Here is a 27,128-nt window from a genome sequence, read left to right on the forward strand (position 1 = left end):
CTCACTGCCAAACGTTTCCCCCGGCCCTACTGTGGGAACCTTTGTTTTCCCGCTTTCGGAGCCCGCCAGTGCGGGAACCGTTTCCGAAGAGGCCACCGGGACCAGACGGATCGGCAGGGCGGGGCGGAACGGTGAGTTGTGCTGAGCGACTCTGCTCCCGGCAGCCTCCTGGAGGCTCGCGACCTCCCCTCCCAAACCCGCGCTAGGGGTTAGGTGGGAAAGTAGCTACGTGGGGTATTAGTTAACTCGCTCCTCGAGGGGAAACATCGTAATTTGCGGGCGGTTGCGTGCCCTAGACTAACTGCTCTCCTCTTTCAGTGAGGACCGGGCTTCCTTCGAGGGAGTTGCGGGCCGGGGCATGCGGACTGAGAATATTTCTAGGTCTAGGGACTAGGGACTTGGAACCCTGCCTCGGACTTTGTTAGAGGGTTTTTGTGACTTCTCTACGTAGCTCCCTCCTTGTCTCTCATCTTTTGGCTTCCCTGTCAAGGACCATCCCTCATTCTAGGCCTTCGGTGTGTCATGCTTTGATCAAAGGATTGACATTCCTTTTCTGTTTGCTGTCAGCTTTCAGCCACTTGATTGGTTTGGAATCGGAGCCTTTTCTCCTGCAATTCCAGGTGTCCCTAAGGCATCTGTTATCCAGAACCAAGTGGAGGAATGAAAGCGGCAGCATCTTTAAAAGAATGTTTATTGGAAGGGATTGCGAGAGCTTGCGAAGTCATGAAGGAAAAAGTTTTTTAGAGTCATTATGAAATGGAAATGGTAATACTGCACTCTGTGTGAATAGATTCAGTTTCCTTCATCTGGGGCACATGCGTATGATCAACTTTGGACTTCTTTTGAGATTGGCAGGTAGGGTGAAAAACAGATCTAGAGGAAAGCACATACTTATATTTACATATGAATGCCCAATTTAGGTTGGAGAGGTCACAGAAGCCTCATAAGGGTGACATTTACCCAAACCTAGTTCATTCAATAAATATTTTAGAGCCCTTATTAAGTTTGAAGCACTAGGGATATAACAGTGAACAAAACAAAAGTTCCTGCTCTCATGAAGTTTACAGTCCAGTGGGATTAATGAATTTAAGCAAGCCAGGTGAAAGATTATGAGAGTATTACAGTTAGGAGGATTGTCCTACAAGCCCCCAGTCATGAAAGAGGTGATTGTCTTCCTTTGCTTTTGCTTTTTGATGTTTGCAGATTTTTTTGTGGGGGTAGGGGCGAGTTACTTTTGTGATTTTTGCTAAAGGGACCTTGGAAATGGCTATAATTGTGTAGATGGAAACATAAGACCGCTATATTTTGATCACTTAATTCCAATAATTCTATAGCTATTATTTTTGCGGTACTTTGTAGACTGGTAAAGAGATAGGCAAAAAGATATGTATAGATTCTGCCCTTAAAATACTCAGAGTTTTATAGGGGACATAACACTTGTGCCAAAAAAAAAAAAAAAAATGCTTCAAGGTAGAAAGTTGCACTACCATGAAAAATCACTATGAGATATCCTTGAAGGGAGAGATTATTAACAGGATTTGGAGTGGAGAGGGGCACAACAGCTGTCAGTGAAGTCTTCATGAGAAGTAGCATTTGAACAGGTCTTGATAGGATGTAGAAATATAAAAATGAGTGAAAAGCTTCCCAGACAAAAAAATAAGAGTGGGAAGGCCAGCTAGCTATTAGGCAGATCTGAGGATGATAAATGATAATTTTTGTGCCAATTACTCAATCTTCTTAAATGCTAAGCGAAGAAATTTAGGCTTTATTTAGAAGGTGATAGAAAGCCCTAACTTCTTAGCATGAACTTTTTTTTTTTTTAATGAAAAAGAAGAAAATTGGATTTCAGGAAAATTAGTGTGGCAACAATGTTGAAGTCAAGGAAAATAACATGGCTATTGCCATAGTTCAAATAAGTTAATAAAAACTGAATTCCAGTAGTGGCTGCTCAAGTGAAAAGTAGGACAAGTGTGAAAAATTTTGCTGTCAAAATCCACAGGAGAGACCTGCTGATTATTTGACTCTAAAGAATAGAGGAGGACTCAGTGAAGGAAAGATTTGGGTCTCAGACCTGACTAACAGAAAGTTGTATCATTCATTGAAAGTAAGAGCAGGACAAGGAACTTTTCGGGAAGATAATCAGAATCTCAATTTTAGTTATATCTGAATTTGAGATGCCATTAAGGAGCCAGATAGACACATACACTAAGCATTTGGAAACATGGGATTTAAATTGAAAAGATTTGGCTTGCATTTGTAATCCCAGCACTTTGGGAAGCCACAACAGAAGGTTTGCTTGAGCCCAGGAGTTTTAGACCAGATAAGAACAACATAGTGAGACCCTGTCTCTACCAAAACTTTAAAAAAAAAAGATTAGCTGGGTGTCGGTATGGTGGTGCATGTCTGTAGTCCTAGCTGCTTGGGAGGCTGAGGCAGGAGGGTCACTTGAACCCAGGAGTTCAAGGCTGCAGTGAGTCATGATCTCAGTGCACTCCAACTTGGGTGACAGAGCAAGACCACATCTCAAAAAAAAAAAGAAAAAAAGGAGAGAGAGAGAGATTATAGTTGAGGTAAAACATATTAAATCATCTGCCCAGAGATGATAGTTGAAAACCTGATATGTGTAGGATTACCAAGAAGAAACTGCTAGCAGAACTAAGAAGATAGCCAAGGACAAAAACTTGGGCAATACCAAAAGCAACAAAGATCAGAAGATAAGCCAAAGAAAGAGTAGTGAGAGATAGAAGAGGACAAACAGAAAAGTTGAGTGTAACAGAACTCAAGGGAGGAGAAAGTTTTATGAAATTGGAAGTAGATAACAAGTATTTACTTGGCCGACATTTACTGTTATCTGCTGTTTTCCAGGAACTCTGCCAGACAGGGGTTACAGCAGTAGGTAAAACCAATCCACTGCCTGCCTACATGGAACTTAAATTCTATTGAGAAAGAAAGATTATTTACATAATTAACAGTGTGATTAATATTATAAATAAGTACAGAATGTTTTTGGACTATAAAATGGTAAAACTTCTAATTTTGTTGAGGGAATGTGCAGGAAAAACTGAAACTTCAGAGGTGACTTAAGATGGAGGTGGGGGTGGCACTCTTTCTACTGAAGTGCTAAGGTAAGAAAGAGTATCTTGGAGGACTTGAAATGAGTCAGATAGCTATAAAACAGAGTGGGAATGGCCTAAGATACTACATAACATTTAATAAGTGTGAACTATGTGCCAGGTACTGTTGTAACTTCCTTATATGTGTTACCAGATCATATAGAGCAATGGTCCCCAACCTTTTTGGCACCAGGGACCAGTATCATGGAAGACAATTTGTCCATGGACCCTGGGAGTTGTGCGGAGGTGGGGTGATGGAGGTATGGTTTCAGGATGGTTCAGTGAATTACATTTATTGTGCACTTTATTTCTATTATTATTATTACATTGTAATATATAATGAAATAATTAGAAAACTCACCATAATTTAGAATCAGTGGGAACCTTGAGCTTGCTTTCCTGCAACTAGACAGTTTGATTTGGGGGTTATGGGGGAAACTGTGATGGATCATCAGGCATTAGATTCTCATAAGGAGCACACAACCTAGATCACTGACATGTACAGTTCACAAGAGGTTTCATACTCCTATGAGAATCTGATTCTACTACTGATCTGACAGACAGAGCTCAAGTGGCAGTGCAAGTGATGAGCAGCGGCTGTAAATACAAACGAAGCTTCACTTGCTTGCCTGCTGCTCACTTACTGCTGCATGGTCTGGAGGTTAGGGACCCCTGATGTAGAGAATTAGAGACCTTGTTAGAATCTTATTCCTTAACCTTTGGATTATAAGAAGTGATAAAAGGATTTTAAGCAAGTGAGTGATATGAAAAGGTTTAGAGGATGACAAGAGTGATTGTGGGGAGACTGATTAAGTTATTGCAGTGGGTCAGAAAATAGATAATGATAGGTTGGTCAAAGGTGATGGCAGTAAAGATTGAAAAGGGTGGATAGATTTGAGATATGTTTAAGAGGTTTAGTTATTGAATTGGGGGTGGGAATTAAGGAAGTGGGAAGAGTTAAAGCTGCTTCCGAGTTACTGGCTTGGGCATTAGGGTAAATATCATTTGAAAAAGGGATTACTAGAGGAAGAACTGGTTAGGAGAAAAGGGAAGAGTGTATGAGTGGCTCTGTTGAAGACATGTTCAATAGGAGGCACCGATGAGATATCCATGTCAACCTGGCAGTTGGATCTTGGGAGAGAGGCATAGACTGCAGAGATATATTTGTAATCACTGGCAAAATATTATATGTATATCAGATTGTCTGGGGCAATAACTCCCAAACTTTAGAGTAGTAGATAGAATTGCCTGGAAGGTTTAATACAGATTTCTGGACCCTACTCCTGGAGTTTTGTCTTCAGTAGGCCTAGAAATGGAGACCAAGAGTTTGCATTTCTGAGTTCTGACGTGATCCCTATGCTGCTGACCCGGAGAACACATTTTTGGAAAAAGATAGAACAAATCAAGGAGAGACCCAGAACCTAGCATTGAGGATCTCATTTTGAATTGGATAGGAAGAACCTACAAAGATAACTGACAAAGAAGTAGGAGGGAAAATTAGATGTATTAGGTTTACCTGACTGAGGCTGCAAATGACTCGTGAGAGCATTTTTATGGAATAGTGGGGACAAAGGCCAAATTGCAAGAATTGCTGTGTAAATAGAAAAAATGAAGAAAAAGAGTACAAAAGTAGATGATTTCTGAGAAAGTTTTGTTATAAAAGAGAAAAGATAGAAGATATTTGAATATATTTAAATGTCAATGAAAAGGTGCCAGTAGAAAAGGCTGAAAAAAAAGATATGGTAAATAATTCATAGGTCAAGGTTTGAGAGATGACAAGAAGAGATAGGATCAAATCTAGGTGACATTGCATAGAGAGCCACCTTCTCCTTTTTTATTAGATGGGAAAGAAGAAAGGATGGGTGCAAGTAAATTTGTAGATGTACTGGAAGGAAATTTACTTAATTACTCTCTGACAGCTTCTTTTTTTTTTTGTGAAGTAGGTGAGGCCATCTATTGAAACACAGAAGCGATTTTAAAAGAAAAGTATAACTGATCTTTGCAGAAAATACAGAAGTGAGTTGACCAGAGAATTGTGAGAGAATTGCCAAGTTGTATTGAATGCCAAGCTGAGATTGGTGATTCTGAAGGTACAGAGTGTATATGTATTCCTTTCAGTTGGACTTAGAGTTTGGGTGCAGCCAGAGAGAGAAAATAGCTAGCAGGGTGGATGTCTATAAAATAGGTAAAACTGTAAGGCTTTCAGGTGCCTAGAGTACTGAATGAGTTATTGAAAGGTTGGACAACAGAATGAGCTGGATAGGAAGTAAAATGGCATCCTGCAATAAATCAAGGATAATAAGAGATAGAGAGAAAGATCATTGTTTAGTAATGGGGATTTCTGTGTTATATGCATTTGACACAGCTAATTCCTAGTATCACCTAAGAATTCGCTCCTATCAATAATACTACTACCACTTCCCTAGGTCATTGAAAGTTTAAAGTGGTAAATATTAATTTTCTGACATTCTTCTTTTTTTAAAGCAACACCTACGTTTTAAAATGAAACCTGCATTTAATATATTAAATTTCTTTCATGTATACATTTTTCTTTCATATACACACACACAGGACTTTGTGTTTTCTAGAACACTAATCCATAGTAAGAATGATATGGCTCTTTTACAGTCTGTTTTGGCCATGGGTGTAGGAATATACAGGAAAGGAATATACAGGAATTATATGGAAGTAATGTGATTTGGTGTAACTCCAGGAAAATATTTTTGTATGTATAGAGCAACACAGTTACACCAAGTTGCCAACCTCTTGTGACTGCTGTAGAAACAACTTCTTTCACTATACGGATATTTGCCAGTAAGGAAGGAGAACTAACAGAAATTAGAGAAGGCAACAAAAAAGGGAGAGTAAAAGTAAGATAGAAAACTAAAATATTAAATATAAACCACGTAACAATGAGTGTTTTATTTTAGGCTCAGCTAGTGTTTTCTGTTTGGTGAAAAAACAAAAAGGCCAAGAGGGTGCCAATAAGGAGAAAGCAGAAGGGGCAAGAAATTGGAGGCTTCTGTAATAAAGAACAAGTAGAATGAGAATAGAGAAATGAATAAATAAATACAAAAGAAAGATTGACTTGGTACCTTGAAGGGATCCCTGGGTTAAGGCAGTGGAAGAGATAGAGTAATGGAAGATTGTAGTCAAAAAGGAGAATTGATTGTAATAAAAGAGAAGAATAGTTGTGGCAAGTTTCAGATTTCACTGGCTGAAGATAAAGCTCCTTGAGGTTCACAATCAATTATATACATACACTAGTATCACTATGTATGTGAATAGATTTTTTTTTAAATAAATAAGTAGAACTGGGTGTGATGGCTCATGCCTATAATCCCAGCACTTTGGGAGGCCGAGGTGGGTAGATCACAAGGTCAGAAATTCGAGACCAGCCTGACCAACATGGTGAAACCCCGTCTATACTAAAAATACGAAAATTAGCCAGGCGTGGTAGCACGCACCTGCAATCCCAGCTACTCAGGAGGCTGAGGCAGGAGAATTACTTGAACCCAGGAGGCAGAGGCTGCAGTGAGACAAGATCCTGCCACTGCACTCCAGCCTTTGTGACATAGTGAGACTTCATCTCAAAAATAAATAAATAAATAAAAATAAATTTAAAAGTTAATATTTTTTTCCCTGCATTCCACTGTGGGGACCACTGGGCCAGAAGGCCTTGTTAGTAATTTAGGTCAGGGGTACAAAGTCTGTTAAGTTTTATAATGGCAAGATTGCATAAACAGAACTGACTCCAAGGTTCCAGCTGGAATGTTGGTGTTGATGACTTCCATAGTCTTGTAATCTAGGTGCTGACTCTTATCATCTAATCTGTAATGCAAAGCTTTTACCTGTGGTTGTAGAAATACATAGCAATAAATACTTGGCTTTCATTTTTTCAGCATAGAAATTTCAGGTAATGGTTTTTCTAATATATCACAAGGATTCTTTTAGGTGTCAACCCTTTAATCAGTACCCAACAAAAGAAATTGTTTTATAACAATCTGGATAAGTAAACTGCTATTCCCATTACCTAGATGAAATGAGATCAGTAGAAAGATTAGTAAACTGTCACAGGAGTGGAGTTTAAAGAAAAAAAAAATTAGGCTGTTACTCTTGTATATGCTGAAGGAATGGCACATTTACCCTTTTAATCATGGAAATTTTATTGAGGAGCTATTTTTTCCTCAAAATATACTTGGTGACCAGCCCCATGAGTAAATTTTAAAATAACTTACCTGTACCTGTTATTATGTAGAGGTGATGTATGTAATGATATAATTTTAAGAAGTGACAGAGGCTGCTTTTCAATTTTGTTAAATTCTTATAACAGTTTGAGATAAGGTTACTTTTTCATTATAGTACGGGCCTTTGGACTCCTTTTCTTGGGTGATTCAGATGATATTTTAGTAAAGTACAGAATTCGACAATAATTTTGAAGTTATCAGGTAGATAACTAATACCTTCCTGGAAACTTTTTTAAAAAAAGCCTAGGGATGTGTATGTGTGCCTCCTGTCAGATGTGGAGAGGGATGAGGAGTGCAGTTGGAGGGGTGGGAACAAACAAAATCCATTTTCAGACGTGCTTTCATATGCCAGGATTCAACCTACGGCAAGTTTTAATGGTGTTATAAACCCCTGAAAGTGGGAGATAACTGTGGAATTGCTGACAGTTCCCTAACTGTAGCAGTGCAAGTGTGTTGCATTATTATAATATTAACCTCAAGGATAGAAGAAGATTTCAAGCTATAATATATTGTTCAAAGGATTGAACACAAAGAATACATTCTTATTCTGATAATTTTTTGCCTGGAGAGGTCTTTGAAAAAGTGACAGCCAGAAGCAGAACCACATGATAGCATTGGTATTAACTAAAAACAAAACTTTTTAATGTGGAATTTCATAAGCCTTTGATGTATATCTTTATCCATCTTGGCTATTTTTAAGGTCCTTAGGACGCAAAGCATCATAGGCACGCTGTGTGTGTGTGTGTGTGTGTGTATGTGTGTGTCCACATGCGTGTTTCAAGTAGATAGGATATCCCCCCTCAGAGACCTTACTTTTAAAAATAGGTTAATGCATGAGCTACCACAATCTAAATAAGGTTATCATTAATATGTTTTTGAGACATTAAGAGTTGAAGTAAAAGCGACAACAGTGACCGTGATAGCTAATCACTTAACACACCTTTTCACAACTGCCCTCTTGTGAAACCCCGTACACACACGCACAAACACGTCAACACTATCTTTATTTGTGTTATGGAAATAAAGTTTGAGAGAAGAAATTTCAATACAGAGTAAACTTGACCTAAACACATCAAGTTCTATGTACTGAAACTGTAAAGTGTATCTTTTAAAACAGGTAGGAAGGAGTTCTGTGGCAGGGAGAAGCTTACATGCATTTAAAACTTTACCATTGAGATAGATACACAGAAAACTGATAATGCTAGTTGTTTCAGGGGGAAGAAACTAGATAATGACTGTCAAGAGTAAGAAGGAAGTTTACTTTTATCTGTAATAACTTTTTGGTAATTTTAAATTTTGTATCGTGCACATTATTATCTATTATAAATAAAAACCAAAAGTACAACTTTGACATAGGTAATTGTGCATTGTCTTCTAAATTACTTCCTCTTTTTTTCCTTCAGGTGTTTGCAATGGCTGCTACTGTGAACTTGGAACTTGATCCCATTTTTTTGAAAGCACTAGGTTTCTTACATTCAAAGAGTAAAGATTCTGCTGAAAAGCTAAAAGCACTGCTTGATGAATCTTTGGCTCGGGGCATTGATTCCAGTTACCGTCCATCCCAAAAGGTACCTACATGAATAAAAAGCTTGGAGAGAGTTTTGTAAGGCATGTAGTAGTACATTGATAACATATAGACCATCTCAAAACAGTCTCAGCTGAAATAATCTTTCCATGTGGCACAAAGTAATTATATTCTTTATTTTTTTTTCTTTCCTTAAAGTTTTTACACCACACAGAAAAATTGGCTTCAATTTCCGATTCTTTATGATCAGAATTTTTTTTTTAGTTGCTGAATGTAACCACAACTTACTTCTAATTATTCTCTAATGTTTTAAGGATTAAAAAAAATAAAAGGACAGATTTTCCAACAAAATAAATTGAATATGGGTAGGAAAATTTAAGAGAAAAGGAGGTATGGATGAACTTGGAGAACTGTGTAGCCCTTATCTTGATAATAACAAAGTAGCCAATGGTGGCTTTATGTGAAGAGAATATACGTTTTGAAACCACACATACCTGTTTTAAATCCCACTTATGTGTGATGATAATAGACAACATATCTTGATGTCCCAGGCACTTTTCTGAGTAGTTTAGGTGAAAAATTAATTTTAATTATAATGATCCTTTAAGATAGATACTTTTTTTTTCATTTTACATAAGGAAACTGAGGTATGTAGTAACTTCATTTCACCTAGTCTCTGTTTATTGGTAAAATGGGGATAATAAGGACTACTTTGCAGAGTTGTAAAAATGGAAGGAGATACAGTAAATAAGTCAGCCTGGTACATAATAGGCTGTCAGTGAATGACAACTCTTATTATATTTCCTAATACCTACTAAGATATTCTTTTGAATTCTTCTAAGCTCTGGCCCTGAAACTCCAAATCACTCAGGTCTGTGGACCCAGGCTCAGAGCCCAAGTAAATGCTGGTATTTTGTCCCCAAAAGGTAGAACATGACTAGCTCAAGCCTAACCAGAATCTGAAGTTCAAGAGAGGATCAAGTCCCAAGCTCAGAGCCCAAGTAATTGCTGGTGTTTTGTCACCAGCCACCTTTCAACACTAGGTCTAGTACTCTGAAGCCTTTTTATTGTACTTTGAATAGCAGAAACATTGTGACTTCATTTCTTCCATCCATTCTTATTCCAGTAGGTTCATGAGTTCAGACTGAGCAAATCAATACAGGCTGGTCTCAAACTCCTGGACTCAAGAAATCTGTCTACTTTGGCTTCCCAAAGTGCTGGGATTACAGGCATGAGCCACCACGGCTGGCCCACAATATACTTTTAAGTTTCATTTGCATTATTAACATTTTCTTCAACACTTTACTAAGTCTACACCAGTGGTCAACAGACTCTATAAAGAGCCAAATTTGTGGTTCGGATGGTCTCTGTTGCAACTATTTAATTCTGCGATGGTAATGTGAAAGCAGCCATACATTATACATAAATGAATGGTGTGGCTGTGTTCTAATATAAGTGTTTATAAAAAACTATTTATAGGCCTCAGTTTGCTAACCCATTGTCTAAGCAGTCAGCACAATAATATATCAAGCCCTGCCACCACTAGTTCAGATTTTTCCTTTCCCTTCTTTTCCTTCTCAGAGGTAATTACTATTCTGAAATTGATGTGTATTATTTCCATTTATACTTGTGTACTTTTACATATTATCACAGTAAAATGAAATGCATCAGCTGCTTTACTTTTATTTAGAATAGCATGGAGTACCTCCCTTTTTAGGGAGAGGGTTTTCCGAGGAATTGCCATATACATAAACAAGTTTATGCATACTATTAATAACAATAAATAACAAGTTATCTATATCAGCAAAGCTATAATACATGAAGAAGGAATTGAAGTTTTAAACAGAATGAAAAAACTAGCCACACACTGAGAGAAAATATTTGCTAATCATATATCTGATAAAGGCCTTGTACCCAAAACCTATGAAGAACTCTAAAACCAATAATGAAACAAACATTCATTTTTTTAATATGGGCAAAATATTTTATCAAATAGTTTACCAAAGAAGATATATGTATGCCAAATGAACACTTGAAAAAATACTTAACATCATTAGCCATTGGGGAAATGTAAATTAAATCTACAATGAGATACCACTACATACTCATTAGAACATCTACAATTTTAAAAGACTAGCCATACCAAGTATTGGTGAGGCTAGGAAGGAATTGGAACTCTCAGATATGCTTGGTAGAATTGTAAAATGGTACTACCACAGTTTGGCAATTTTTAAGAAATTAAACATATTATTACTAAGGAAACAAAAATGTTTTAGTGGGGTTCTAAAATGGAAGTTTATCTCACAAAGAACGTACAAAATTAGTTGTGATGAAAAATACTTACCATATAACCCACTCCTAGATATTTATTCTAGAGAAGTAAAAACATAGGTATGTCCAAATACTTGTACATGAATATTCGTAACAGCTTTACTTCTAATAGTCCCAAACTGTAGACAACCCAAATATCCACCAATAGGTAAATTGATAAAGAAATTGTGGTATATTCATTCAATGGAATATTATTCAGCAATAAAAAGGAATGAACTATTGATACACTTAACAACGTGGATGAATTTCAAAAGAAATATTCTAAGTAAAAGAAGCCAGACCAAAAAAGAGTACATACTATATGATTCCATTTATATAAATTTCTAGGAAATGCAAACTAATCTATTGTTTCAGAAAACAAGTAAGTGATTGCTTGAGGATGGGAGACATATTTTCTCTAGGGTGTATATCTGTAAGAGGGTAATAACAAAGGGCCACAAGGAAATTTGGAGGGGTGATACATATGTTCATTATGTTGATTGCAGTGATAGTATCACAGAGGTATATATATGTCAAAACTTTGAAATTTTGCACTTTAAATAAGTGCGGTTTGGGCTGGGCATGATGGCTCATGTCTGTAATCCCAGTACTTTGGAAGGCTGAGCGGGTGGTTCATCTGTGGTCAGGAGTTCGAGACCAGCCTGGTCAACATAGTGAAGCCCTGTCTCTACTGAAAATACAAAAATTAGCGGGGTGTGGTGGCACGCCTGTAGTCCCAAATACTTGGGAGGCTGAGGCAGAAGAATTGCTTGAACCCAAGAGGCAGAGGTTGCAGTGAGTCAAACTGTGCCACTGTACTCCACTCTGTTGCCACTCCAGCGCAACAGAGACTCCATCTCAAAAAGAAAAGGTACAGTTTATATATCAATTATTTCTCAATAAAGCTATTTAGCTATTTAAGAAAGGAATATTACATTGGTTATAATGAAATGTCTTAATTTTTAACTGAAAATTGTTTTGATTAATCCATTTTTTATAATTAGTCTTAATATTTAATTACTGGTATCTTTTTTCAACTTTTAGGATGTGGAGCCACCCAAAATTTCAAGCACAAAAAACATTTCCGTTAAGCAAGAGCCCAAAATATCATCCAGTCTTCCTTCTGGCAATAATAATGGCAAGGCCCTCACAACTGAAAAGGTAAAGAAGGAAGCTGAAAAGAGACCTGTTGATAAAGTAAGATTTTGTTTTAATCTTGTTAAAAGAAAAAAAGTTAATTAGTTGTTCCATAGGCAGAAAGAAACAATGTTTTATGCCTGTTTCTTTTATGTAGTAATAGGTATAGATATATAATAGTCATCACTCAGTGAATATATATTGATAGCTATAGATTTTGACTTTTCAAAAAATGAGTAAAATTTACAAATTTTAAAGTTAAATGGTTAAAAGTTGTTATCAGTAAATATTTGAGTCCTAGGAAGTATAGTAATTTTGAGTGTAAACTTTACTCTATGACTCAGAGATCCTAGATGGAACAGTCGTTGAGAAGAAAAGATGGTTACACTTTGGGAGGCTGAGGCAGGTAGACTGCTTGAGCTCAGGATTCAAGATCAGCCTGGGCAACATGGTGAAACCTCACCTCTACAAAAAATACACAACTCAGCTGGGCATGGTGGCACGCACCTGTAGTTTCAGTTATTTGGGGTCCAGGGGGTTGAGAGAATTGCTTAAGCCCAGGAGACAGAGATTGCAGTGAATGGAGTTCGTGCCACTGCACTCCAGCTTGGGTGAGGGAGTGAGGTGCTGTCTCAAAAAAAAAAAAAAAAACTAAAGCAAGAAAGCAAAGATAGGAAAACACATACATGTAAATGACTAAACATAAACTTTATAGAATGGCATGCACCTAAACGGGGCCAAAGATAATTCTTGGATTGTCTATTTTTAGATGATTTCTACAAATAGTAATTAAGATTTTAGTAATTAGGAAAAAAATACATTTAAAACATATCTTCAGTAATCCTTGCCCTCAGGATGGACTATATTATCCCGTATGTTTTCATACTTTTGCTAAATAGTGGCTATTCATAAACTGTTATATTATTTCTCTGCTTTTAGATTTACATAAATGAGGCTGGGCACTGTGGCTCATGCCTGTAATCCCAGCACTTTGGGAGGCTGAGGCAGGTGGATCACTTGAGATCAGAAGTTTGAGACCAGCCTGGCCAACATGGCAAAACCCCATCGCTACTAAAAATAAAAAAAATTAGCCAGATTTGGTGGCAGACACCTGTAGTTCCAGCTACTCAGGAGGCTGAGACATGAGAATCGCTTGAACCCAGGAGGTGGAGGTTGCAGTTAGCTGAGATTGCACCACTGTACTCCAGCCTGGGCAACAGAGCAAGACTCTGTCTCAAAAAAAATATGTAAATGATATCATACAGTGTGTGTGTATATATCCTTTGGTAACATTTTCTTCACTCAACTATGTGCTTTTGAAATTTATGTATATTGATGCATATAGATCTAGATTTCTTTTAGCTACTGTATAATACTTATTCTGTAAATTAACTAGTTTATCATTCCCCTACTGATGTACAATTAGATATTTCTCCTTTTGTTCTATTAAAATGCAGTTTAAGTGAACTACATTGTATATATGTCATGTTAATAGTTTCTATAGGAGGTATACTTATGAGTGGTTGTAATAGGATATGACATCTTCAACATTACTGGGCATTGCCAAATTGCTATCAAAAGTAGATGTACTAAATTTACACTCTCATCAACAACATATAAGAATTCCAAATTCCATATCTTACCAGGCTTCTTCATTTTTGCCAATCTAATGGGCATATTAATAATATTTATACCTTAAAGAAGGGAATCTGAATTTGCTCTGAAGCAAACATGGTAATGTGTTAAGTTTATACGGTAGAAGTAAATCCATACTAGTAAGTCTGTACTGGTAAGGCTGTACTAGTATAAGTAAATCTATCAAACTTCCAGAATTCTTTAACAGAAGTACAAAGTAAAATACAAATGTTTGTTAAACTGTTGTGATTTATTTATTTCTATCTTGCTGGTTTCATTTAATGTACTGATAAATTTGTTGCAATTCTTCTACAGATCTTTAATGTGCACATTTGTCCCTAAATATGTGAATATATCTGTAAAATCAACTTGATCATTGCCTACTGTCCTTCTTATTCATCTTTCAGTGACTTAAGGTTTATTTTACCACATTACTTTATTATTTTCTGATGCCTGCTTTTTATAGATAAAATCAGACGTCACTGAAGGAGTTGATATTCCAAAGAAACCTAGATTGGAGAAACCAGAGACACAGTCCTCTCCCATTACTGTCCAAACTAGCAAGGACTTAGCTATGGCTGACCTTTCCAGTTTTGAGGAGACCAGTGCTGATGATTTTGCCATGGAAATGGGATTGGCCTGCGTTGTTTGTAGGTAAGTTGTGCCTTGCCACAGATTCTTTTGTTATTTTGTAAAGAACAGACAACCCCTTTCCACTCCCGAACCCCCAAATCAGAACAATTGTTGCACATTTTCCATTTTGTTTTTATTATTTGGAACTGGGGTGGAGATAAGTAGATGCCTTATGAACTGCCCGTATAACACCTTAACATGTCGAAAATTGTCAACAGTTTTGTCTTCCCAACTGTAACTTTTAAATCTGTTATGTTGTAGTAACATTTTCTGCATTTTTGTGTTCTAGAGGGAAAGCAATTATTATATTATGATATATATATCTATGATCATCTAAGGCTATGGTGATTGCTTTTTGTATTGTTGGAATTTATACTTTTTTATACACATGTGGTTTCATTCAATTAATCTCATCACACATTTATTGAGCACCCTGTGTGTAAGCAGTAATGTGCTAAGCACTGTGGATTATTAGGTCCAGTTCTCACCTTCAGGTAACTCATATTAATGAAGAACAACAATAACATATAGCTAACTAACGTAAGGGAATTTAATAGAGATACATGCAAAATGTTATGAGACTGTTGGAGGACTAGTCAGAGTCGACTACCTTCTGAGAGGAAGACAAAAATTACAATGAGAAATGACAAGGAGAAAATAGCCAAATTTAATTAAGGCATTCTATATATTATTGCTGACCAAAAGCTTTAAAAGTTTATGCTTTTGTGCATGATATGTGTTGGGTTTGTTATTTTGCTCTTTGGATTTCTGGGATTTTTTTTTTTCCTTTTTAATATACCAAACATTACCAGAACAACCCTGAAATAACTTTTTTTTCTTTTTGAGACAGAGTCTCACTCTGTCACCAAGGCTGGAATGCAGTGGCATGATCTTGGCTCACTGCAACGTCCACCTCCTGGGTTCAAGTGATTCTCCTGCCTCAGCCTCCCAAGTCGTGAGGATTACAGTCATGCACTACCATGCCCGGCTAATTTTTGTATTTTTAGTAGAGACAAGGTTTCACCATGTCAGCCTGGCTGGTCTTGAACACCTGACCTCTAATGATCTGCCGTCTCTGGCCTCTGGGATTGCAGGCATGAGCCACCATGCCCAGCCCCTGAAATAACTTTAAATTATTGCATTAAAAAAAGTAGTGTAATGTCTAATGGTATCTTTTCTTAGGCAAATGATGGTGGCATCTGGTAATCAATTAGTAGAATGTCAGGAGTGCCATAATCTCTACCACCGAGACTGCCATAAACCCCAGGTGACAGACAAGGAAGCAAATGACCCTCGCCTGGTGTGGTATTGTGCCCGATGCACCAGACAAATGAAAAGAATGGTAGGAATCATATTTTTCTTTATTTTAAACAGTCTGTCAATGTTTTTGTTGGTTTGGTCTTTCAAAACAAAGATTTGAATATTTAAGTTACTGAAAAAAATAAACTATTAGCTGATTATTTAAATGTTTGTATGTATAGTATTTATATTCGATTAATATTTCTATGCCTAAAGACCAGACAATGTTATGTGCATTTTTCTCTGTTTAGTTTTGTCTAATTCTAATACAGACAAACAAGATTGGTGACACACAAATTATGAATATTGCTTACTAGCCTGTCAACGTATTCATAAACATTTAAAAATAGCATGCAGCACTGAGAAGTGGTGAGATACAAAGCCCCACTATTTGTTGAGGTCTGGTAAGGAAATACAGAAAATTCCTGAGTGAGCTTAAACCACCGAATGTCTAAGATGTGCACAGAGGCAATATTTATATGTATGTATTTGTCTTTCCAGCTGTGTTTCTCTATTGCTTAGTCTTTCCTTTTCATTGTCCTCAAGTGACCATTTATCTCATTCTTTCAATTTACTTTCTCTTTTTATTGTTTACTAACATACCCCCCTTTAACAGCATAGTGAAATGTCTTTTCATTTGTTATACTGGATAGTTTTCTAACTTTTATTCACTTATATAGTAGATAAATGTTACAAGAAATTGCTATAATGTCCTATTCACCACTTCTCCCTCCCACTTCCATCTCTAGTCCCTGTCTTAAAATAGTGATTCTCAATTGAGGAGTTCTCATGTCTGTCAATTAAATGAATTTCTACATAAATTTGTCTAACCAATATATCTTTTAAAGGTCAGAGTACTTAGTTAAAAGTAAAAATTCAAGATACCCATTTTACTTTTTAATCAGTTAAATCAGAAATAGGAAGTGTTTTTATTTATTCCTATGAAATAAATAGTAGTAAATGAAAAGTGTGTATATCAATAGTGTGTATATTTCTTGCTTGCAACAGGAAATTTCTGTGACAAGTTACAATCTCTTCCACTCAGTTTGATTTTTATTTAATTTATTATTTAAATTAGCCCTCCAGGATCTCAACTGAAATTACTACATGTAGTAACTAATGTAGATGAGCAATACATTCCAGAGCATTGATAAGAAGCTACTAAGAATTGGAAATTGTCAAAAGAAACAAATTATGACAATAATGTCTTTCTTTAGTATGTCCTCAATGTTTCATTATTATTATTATTATTATTATATTACTTTAACTCCCTTACTAGCTAAAGTAAGCACTATTCTTTCCCATGTTTTTTCTCCTCCATTTTTTCTGATTTATTTTATGTCAAATCTATGTTTATGGTTCTAACCCTTCTTCCTGGGTGAGCTTCTATAGCTGACTAGTCTATAGATACTTTAAATTTAATATATTTAAAAGTAAAAGTTGTCCTTTGTCCAGTTTTTTTTCTGCAATTGCCTGAATTAGAAAACATCTTTGATGCCTCTCTTAATTCCATATCCCTTTGTTTACCAGATGTTTTAATTCTACCTCTTATATCTCTCTGAAATCTATTCATTTCTCTTTTATTACTGTTTCACAAATCCATTGCTTGTCTATTGCAATAGCCACTTAAGAGATCTCCTTGCTTCCCATCAATCCACTTTGCCTACTATATCATTAGAATTATTCTAAAATATTTATCTGTTTCTATATGCCCAGTGGCTCTCAATTACTTATATAATGAGGTTATACTCATTAGGGTGTATATATGGACCTTCTCTTTTTGACCTGACTCTACCTTACAGCTTCTTGTCTCACTGCTTCACCGTACACATTCATATACTCTGGCCACTCTGGCGTAGACTAAGTGTGCCATTCCCTGAATATGTGGAGAACTTTCATTTTCCTATATATTTTGTTTCTCAGCTTCTTCTCTTCATCTGGGATACTGTTTATTCTTTATCTGCTTTGTAAATTATCTAATTTATCTATAAGATCATGTAGTTCATTGGCATAGCACATAAGCAGAGCTTAAGACTGGATGCATTCTACATTCTGTTCTTATTTTAAGTTAAGTAAAATGAAGTAAATGGAATTTTTTTTTTTTTTTTGAGACAGGGTCTCACTTTGTTGTCTAGGTTGGAGTGCAGTAGAGTGACTGTGGCTCACTGCAGCCTCAACCTCCCCGGCTCAAGCAATCCTCCTACCTCAGCCTCCCAAGTAGCTGGGACTACAGGCGTGTGCCACCAGGCCTAGCTAGTTTTTTAAATTTTTTGTAGAGATAGTCTCACTGTGTTGCCAGGGCTGGTCTTGAGCTCCTGACCTCAAGTGATCCTCCTGCCTCAGCCTCCTGAAGTGCTGGGATTACAGGCATGAGCCACTATGCCAGGCTAAATGTAGATTAGTACCAGAAATCAACAGTAAATCTGGTCTGTGTGTCCAAAAGTCAAAGTAGCAAATGGGGAGTCATGGCTAATATTAGAACATGACTAGAATACACCCAGAGTAGATGTGGGGAGATACCAAAAGACATAATCTGAAGTGAGCCTAAAGATCAGAATCCAGAAAATATAAGGTTTAATGAGAGAGTTTTGGAACAGTGGGGATTCTAAATCCATCATTCTAATTATAATTGCTTTGAGTGAGATTCTTACATGTACATTGGTTATTGTTCCAAGGTATCTCAAAGATATTATAAATAGCACCTGATATCCCCTTTCTCCTTGCACAGATTCCTTAAACTGGGGCAAGTTCTGCAATATGCATTATTGTAGGAAGACCTAGTTAAGAATGTTGTGTTTATGTATGGCAGGGTCCAAGGTTATTCTTCAGTTCTGTAATTTTCTCTCTACCCAGTAGTGGGTTTTTCCCCAGTTTCAGGTGAAAGACTCAAAACACTTATTGCCATGGTTCTCAATCTAAGGTAGTAACACACTCCTATTTTGCAGCATTTAGAAATATGTGGGTTTTTTTTTTTATTGCTGCCATTCTGGCAGCTAGTGCCTTAGTGGAGAATTTTATTACATTGTGCAATGTGTGAAGCAGTCACCCAATGAAAATTTTAGTGCCTTTGTTGAAGAAAACTGAATCTGTAATTATATTGTAGTATTATCAGTAAAGGACAAAGGGTTATGGGTATTTCTTGCTCAGCTTCTAAGATGGCTGGATAAAACAGGGGAGGCAGAAGAAGATCCAAACATTATCTCACAACTAGAAGTACTTCCTGGGGCTTCACCATAATTAGTCTTTGTCTGTTAAAGCATGCAAGTTAGGTGGGTCCTCAAAATCTAACCTCTGGAGTAATAGATGTGAGTGGAAGTCAGTGTTAAGATTGAAAATCATGGTTTTGAAGTCATATGTTCCTGTTTTACTATGTGGGATGCATTCTCATAACATGGCTTTGCAATAAAGGGTAAGATAACCCTCCTTTCCTGCTAATAGGAGATATTTTACCACAGATAATCTTCCAACATTCTTAATATTCTTAATCTGATCGTTACTTTATAAATCGTGTTAAAGATAGGTGTAGTTTGATATGGAAGATATGTAGTATAAAAAGTGATATGAATTGAGATTTAAGGACCAAAACTGTATAGTTTGGCAAATAGTGGCACAAGATTACACAAGAAGGCCCAAACAAGACCAAAAAATAGGCCAAAGTTTGACTTCCAGAAATGGTGACAAATTGTTAATAAATTTCCTGGTATAGTACTGTATGGGCTTATGAAGATTATAAGACTGTGGAATGGGGGGGGGGCATCTTTCCCTATTCAGTATGGATGGATTTTTCTGAATTCAGTTTGCTTATCCTTTGTAAATAATAATGATGAATAAACAGTAACTTTTTGTTAGCACTCAACGTGTTCCAGACACTGTGCTAAAATAAACTCTTACATAGTCATGATTTATTTTCATGACAGATGATATTACCATTTTACTGACGAAGAGGATGAGGCTTTTAGAGATTCACATATTTTGCCTGAGGTAACATACCTAGAAAAATAGTTGCTGGGTTTTGTTGTTGTTTTTGTTTTGAGATGGAGTTGCACTCTTGTTGCCCAGGCTGGAATACAGTGGCATGATCTCAGCTCACTGCAACCTCCACATCCTGGGTTCAAGCAATTCTCCTGCCTCAGCCTCCTGATAGCTGGGATTACAGGTGTCTTCCACCATACCTGGCTAATTTTTGTATTTTTAGTAGAGTTGGGGCTTCACCATGTGGGCCAGGCTGGTCTTGAACTCCTGACCTCGAGTGAACCACCTGGCTCAGCCTCCCAAAGTGCTGGGATTATAGGCATGAGCCACTGCACCTGGCCAGTTGCTGGGTTTTAATCCCAGCTCTGTTTGACTCCAAAAATTACTCTTAAACACTGTGCATAACTGTTTATAAACAGCTGTAATTATCTACCTAGAAAACACTAAAAAATAAACTCAAAAATTATTAGAGTTTATAGGAGAATTTAGTAAAGTGCCTAGCTATGAAATAAAGGGAAAAAATTGATTATTGTGAAATAAAACTGAAAATGCTTATAAAAGAATAGTTGGTGAAAATTCTTTGATAACATAGAAATTTGTATTTATGAACTTTCTCTAAAGATTTAGTGTGGCTAGTTCTACAATGTGGAAAAACCTCAAAAAGTGTCATTATTTATCAGTAGTTTTTTTTTTTCTTCCATTTCTGCATGTAAAACCATATAAATGATCTGAGCTATGTTTTAATTTGTCCTCAGCAGCTGAGGGATTTATGCCTAGACCCCAAGAAGAAAATTCCTATGTATTTGACCAACCCCAATGAGAAATAAATGTACTTCATCATGAGTAAAGCAAATGGTTACATGTAGTTTGTGATTTTTCTTTTTTTAAAACAATTTTATCTCATTAAAATATTTAACCCTATTCTGTATTATTTCTAAAGTTTAATATTATCTTTACTGTTTAGAAACTAATACAGTCTGTAAAACCATTAATATAATGAAAATAATTTGTCAAAAAGCATATATATTCATTATCAAAATATTTTTTAAAATGTTCTACTGTATTTTATTTCAATGATGAGTCCTGTGTTAGATTATTATCTTTTTGTATTTTCAGTTAAGATTTTGTATCTGATTTAATCCACTGATTTTTACAGGCTCAAAAAACTCAGAAACCACCACAGAAACCAGCCCCTACAGTTGTTTCTGTAGCTCCTGTTGTGAAAGATCCATTGGTTAAGAAACCGGAAACTAAACTGAAACAAGAGACAACTTTTCTAGCATTTAAGAGAACAGAAGTCAAGGTATAGTAGATTCTATTTTTGTCTAAGATTATGTCTTAAAATTTAGTTGACTAAACAATAGTTGCTTGATAAAAAATTTAATGAGAAACTTTATTTACTAAATGGGTATATTTTAGAAATTAAGACTTCTATTAGGTAGAAAGGGAACATTTATATTATTATTTAATGTCTAACTCTGCTGTTTTTTTAATCACAAATAGGAATAGTCTATGATGATTCCAAAATGACATTGTTTACCATTCTTATATGGTTAGATACTTATCTCCAATTAGAAATCTGTTTTACATTCAGGCTGGGCAACCTGGCTCATACCTGTAGTCTGAGCACTTTGGAAGGCCAAGGCAGGTGGATCACCTGACATCAGGAGTTCAAGACCAGCCTGGCCAACATGATGGAACCCTGTCTCTACTAAAATACAAAAACTGTCCAGGTGTGGTAGCAGGCCCTGTAATCCCAGGCATGATGGTGGGCACCTGTAATCAGCTACTCGGGAGGCTAAGGCAGGAGAATCACTTGAACCCTGGAGGTGGAGGTTGCAGTGAGCCAAGATAGCGCCATTGCACTCCAGCCAGGGCGACAAGAGCAAAACTCCAACCCTCTTCCCCCACCCCAAAAAAATAAATCTGGTTTAAATTTTAAAATACCTCTGCCCCAAGTGGCAACAATTTTCCTCCCCACAGTACTTACACTACTTGAGCAGATTGGCCTTGTATTTTTTTTCTTCCTACTTATCAGCTATTGAAGGAGCTTTCTTGCTTTGTCTTGTTTTGTTTCTTTATAACGAACTTTCAATGGTATCTACCTCTTATACCAAGGCATCACATTGTATAGCAAGAGTATTACCTTTCTCATTCCTAAGTTTGCATCCTTGAAATCATACTACATTATTCTTAATATCTTGGCATTTTTATATCATGGAAAGCAATAATTTTCTAATCTAATTTGTAACAAAAAGAATACTTTTACTGAGGTACACATTCCAATGTTAAGCATAGCACTAAATATGCAAAAAAAGAAAAAATAGCCTCAGATTCTCAAAGATTGACTGGAGAAAACTCTAGACTTATTGCCTAAGTGATTATAAGTAGTAAGCTTAATACCCTTGGTGTGATGAAGAAGAATATGAAGTACTTTAAAAACACGTATTGACAATTATATTTGCATATTATTTTTCATTTTAATTTGCCAGGGAAGATTTGCTATCCAATGGATATCCATTATTGATTTGTCACATAGGAACTTGGTGAATTGGAATAGAAGTAAGAATAACCAGTTTATTCAAAGTAATTAGAGTTGCTATATTCTGCACATAATCTTTTTTTAGTAGATTTTTATACTAATCTGTTACTACTGAAGTTTATTTTTATAAAATTCAACATGAAATCATTTTATGGCAAACAAATTAAAGCTTTTGCTGTCATATTTGTTTTGATTAAGAGATCTTGTGTTTTTAATAAAGAATTCACTTTTTATAAAAGTGAATAAATTTATACTATAAAAAAATTGTCCCAGTTACATATAAAAAGCAAATGTCTTTTCTAACTTGCCCATCTAGCAAATGGGCAAGAAACATTTATAGTTAAAAACTTGAGAAATTTGTTTTGTACACTGAAATAGTTAGAAATTACTTGTTCTCCATCGTTTGTGTTATTTTGCTTTATGTGTCCTGATAGTATTGTAAACCATCTGTCATGTTGAAAAGCAGTACTAAGCAATAGCAAGCTATTAACATAAAATGCCAGACACATAGAACTTGCTTTCTTGCTTGTACTTCACAAGTGTTGGTCTTTTAATTACCAAAGATAGGTTTCTTTTGTGAAGTTTGTTGAAAGATCATTTAACCATATGGCAGACAGTTTTATGTTTAATAGCGAGAGAAGGAAAAAAATTATTTCATAACTGAAAAGTAAAAGTTTACTCCTTGCCTTTTTCTCCCATTGCTGGTATACATTCTTCTAGGAATGTACGGCTTATGTAGTTTTTCTTCTCTGGATAACTTGATAAGATAGTTAATATGATACTGTAGGAAAACATCCTATCAATTTTCAGAGTATTTGGACAAATATCTGGATTCCTTCTCTTAAAAAACAAAGATCTCAGAACTCTGTTTTTGTTACTTTTCACATTGGCTAAAACTATGCATGCAGACAATATTGAAGGCTACCTTTCAAGAGTTAAAAATGTTTTATCAACCCTTTCAGAGTTAAAATTATAACTGAATATATTTTAGGTACAGTAACTACCATTTTAAAAGTAGGATGTTATTTGGTAAAATTTTACCTTTTACCTACGCATGAACTTAACACTTTTATGAATCTTCTTAAGAGTATAAAGATAGAAAAGGTGTCAATAAGAACTTCAATTCAAAATTAATGTGAACTACATACATTTGTGCCTATTGTGAAAGTGAAAAAATCTATTCTTGTGTGAACAAGAGCAATATGTATTTATGTAGTGGCATTGGTATCACTGTAAGCTTCTGATTAGCCAGGGAAGTTAATCAGAGAAGTTGAGATGATATACCCTTACGAAATGTATCAGAGAGTAAGTCAGTCCTACCCAAAATGTCACTGTGCAGCCTAATGAGGAAATTTATAAAATTCTTATTAAAGGAGTAGGAACCCCTTCTATGGTAGTTTAACCGGAATCATGGGCAAATTGTGAAACTAAAATCATGAGACCTTTTTAATACATATTTTGCAGTCCTGTTGCTGTTGCTCAAAATTTAGAACATTTTTTTAGTGGGTTTGGAATCTGTACAGCTGTCTTCTTTCTCACTCAGTAAATAAACATTGACTGAATCTCTTCATCTTGGTTATGTTCTCTTGAATATTCTGGATATGGGCATTTTTGTCCATTATGAATGAATTAAATTTTTGAAATGATCCCTAGTTATTTGGAGCAAAATCTAAAAGAATTGGATGTTTAACTAAGCTAGATAATACCTTGTTGGGTAAAAAGTAAGTTAAAGCACTAAATCTGGTTTTCAGATATAGCTTAAAACTGAATCTAAAAGCAATTCCCAAAAAGGAATTTCATATATTTTCTTTTGGAATCATTAGAACAAGAATATGGCATCAAAAAATTTCTGCTTTGGGAATGATAATACCAACTAGATACAGATAAGTTTTGTTCTGTGTGTTTTTTCAGACCAGCTTCATAAGAAATTAATTTGGTGGTGTGATTTAAATTTCCCAGTTCATCACTTAGATATAAAAAGTCAACAACATTTATATTTTCAAGGATGTTTATATAGGTATTGATTATACTTGGCTATAATGTAATATTTACCTTATTTTTTTAGACATCCACAGTTATTTCAGGAAATTCTTCTAGTGCCAGCGTTTCCTCATCAGTAACTAGTGGCTTAACTGGATGGGCAGCTTTTGCAGCCAAAACCTCCTCTGCTGGTCCCTCAACAGCAAAATTGAGTTCAACAACACAAAACAATACTGGGAAACCTGCTACCTCATCAGCTAACCAGAAACCTGTGGGTTTGACTGGTCTGGCAACATCATCCAAAGGTGGAATAGGTTCCAAAATAGGTTCCGGTAATAGCACTACACCCACTGTACCGTTGAAACCACCTCCACCTCTAACCTTGGGTAAAACTGGCCTTAGTCGCTCAGTTAGTTGTGACAATGTCAGCAAAGTAGGTCTTCCTAGTCCAAGTAGTTTAGTTCCAGGAAGCAGCAGCCAACTAAGTGGGAATGGAAATAGTGGAACATCAAGACCTAGTGGAAGTACTACTAGCAAAACTGCTTCAGAATCCAGCAGCTCTTCCTCAGCATCCCTTAAAGGTCCAACCTCACAAGAATCACAGCTCAATGCTATGAAGCGATTACAGATGGTCAAGAAGAAAGCCGCCCAAAAGAAACTCAAGAAGTAATGTGGCCAAGTAGTTTTTTATATCATAATAGCCTAAAGATGAAAGACTTATTAGGATATAATCTGTAACATACTGTAATTTAATAAACATCTTCATAATCAAATTTCTATCATTTCTTATTTTAAAATGCTAAATATTATATAACAAAACTTGGAAACTTTTATTTTAAATCAGACTTCAACATTTTTATTTTAATGATTTCCAAAGTGTGTGAAAACAATGATTAGAATGACTGGTTCTCAATGAAAACTTCCGAAGATTGATAGCATCTATGAATTTAAGGAAAAGGAAAGAGTTTGTCTTCTAGCAAAGCCCCAAGAGTTGATCCTGATGAATGAAGTGCTTTATGTGGTGGCAGAGATGACCCAACATAGTTTTCTATTTTCCTCCCAATATTCTGGGTGTTCATTTCATAATTGATTTTCCATATCAATGGATTTCCCTGATTTACCATACCTCATATTGTATCTTTACCTTTTTTATCACCTCATTTCAGTTATTTAAGGATATATCATTTCCCAATAGATTGTGAATTCTCATGCTGTTTAATACAATATTTTTCTCATATTGCTCACTTTTTCCTACATTGCCAATGTAATATATGCACATAATACATAATAAATAAGAATTTTGATTAATCCCGGTTATGCATATTCCTGATAATTTTTTGAAGAAAAATACCATTTCCTAAGAGTCTTTGTGGATGAAAATGTATGATTTGTTCACACACTTATGGCTTCTTCCTATACTATAAAAGAAAAGGCTATCTTACTTAGTGCTCAAAATGTTATAGCATTTTACCTAATTTTAGTTAAGTTTGTATACAATATCTCCTATATAATGATTAATTCTTGAGATTTTGTACATTGTTAACCCATTTATGACATAGGTTGCAAATTTTTTTAGTGAAAAGTCAGACCTTGGCGATGATCTTGAGCAGTAGGGTATAATAATACCCACAAGCTAAGCGTTGCAATAATGGAACACTAGGCATAAATGGGTTAAGTCAGAAAATGTGGAGGGTCTGAATTGTCTTACTTGCAAGCTAGCAAATTAACCAGCAGTTGTTGTACATATATATTCTGAGAGAAGATAGGAAGCCCTCTGCATCAGATAAACAATTTATTATTTACAGCAAAAAAAACTGGACACCCAACAAATCCCTACATTCACAAGACTCTGAACAGCCTGTTCCATCAACCTTGATGTGTGCCACTAAGTCTTAACTCTACAAATCTCTAATTTCAAACCATCTTCCTTAATCCCTAGGTTTTTCTAACTTCATCATTCTAAAGTGTATTGATGGATAATCTCTGTAAAGACAAAGTTTTAAAATTAAGCTTGGTCTTTTTTTTTTTTAAGGAAAGATTATTATTTTAAACTACTCTGTTAAATAGTGGTGGTAAATTATTTGTAATAAATTAGAATTCATTATCTCAATAGGCAGCAAATGTCTGTTTACCCCATGTGTAAATAATGAATTATCTCAATCCTACAGAGACTTGCTTTGAGAAACAGATTTCTTTTGATAATGTATCAATTTAACATAAACCCCAGTTTCCCTTTGGGGTCAAAGAAACTAAAAAATGTATATTCATAATTGTTTATAGTTCAGAGCCAGTTTGGACTAAACAAAATGACCTGACATAAAAACTCAGCTCAGCAACTATAACAGTTGATGTAACCTCCGTACCTACAAAAAATGAAAGCAGTAATGTTTATTACACTTCACACATTGACATTTGAAAACATTTATCCTGTCACAGAAAATATGTGCTAGATAGAGTTGAGAAAAGAAGCAATCATTTTAATTTCTATTATACCTCAGAGAGGACTTTAACCAGTTTAGGAGGTAATTTATCTTTCACTGAGCATGGCTCTTTCTATAGATAATATGTTTATATATATACTTAGGATATGTACATATGTATAAGTACACATTAATACAGTATTTAGCTCAGATTGGTATTTTATAGTGGTATATTTGGTATTAGAGTTTAAATTGTCTTGAGGAGATTTTAGACCTTGATTTTTTTCATATCATAAAGTGAGCTACAAGACTCTG

The 27,128-nt window shown here is 35.6% G+C and overlaps 1 protein-coding gene across 4 annotated transcripts; it reads left to right on the plus strand.

The window, feature by feature from the left end:
- On the plus strand, positions 1-25,166 carry INTS12 (integrator complex subunit 12). Of its 4 annotated transcripts, none has more exons than XM_017516825.2 (8): positions 37-131; positions 568-765; positions 8,764-8,928; positions 12,240-12,356; positions 14,434-14,621; positions 15,783-15,942; positions 21,028-21,174; positions 24,479-25,166. In XM_017516825.2, the coding sequence occupies exons 2-8, from the start codon at positions 757-759 to the stop codon at positions 25,061-25,063; spliced, it is 1,371 nt and encodes a 456-aa protein (XP_017372314.2). In that variant the 5' UTR covers positions 37-131; positions 568-756; the 3' UTR covers positions 25,064-25,166. The 4 variants fall into 4 exon arrangements, with proteins under 4 accessions (XP_017372316.1, XP_017372314.2, XP_037590260.1 ...); XM_037734332.1 differs by having other exon boundaries at positions 52-131; positions 568-855; positions 12,240-12,392; XM_017516826.2 differs by having other exon boundaries at positions 52-131; positions 12,240-12,392.
- Positions 25,167-27,128: the final 1,962 nt, after the last annotated feature.

The sequence above is a fragment of the Cebus imitator genome, unplaced genomic scaffold (assembly GCF_001604975.1).
Source record: "Cebus imitator isolate Cc_AM_T3 unplaced genomic scaffold, Cebus_imitator-1.0 Scaffold606, whole genome shotgun sequence".
Taxonomy (NCBI): Eukaryota; Metazoa; Chordata; class Mammalia; order Primates; family Cebidae; genus Cebus; species Cebus imitator.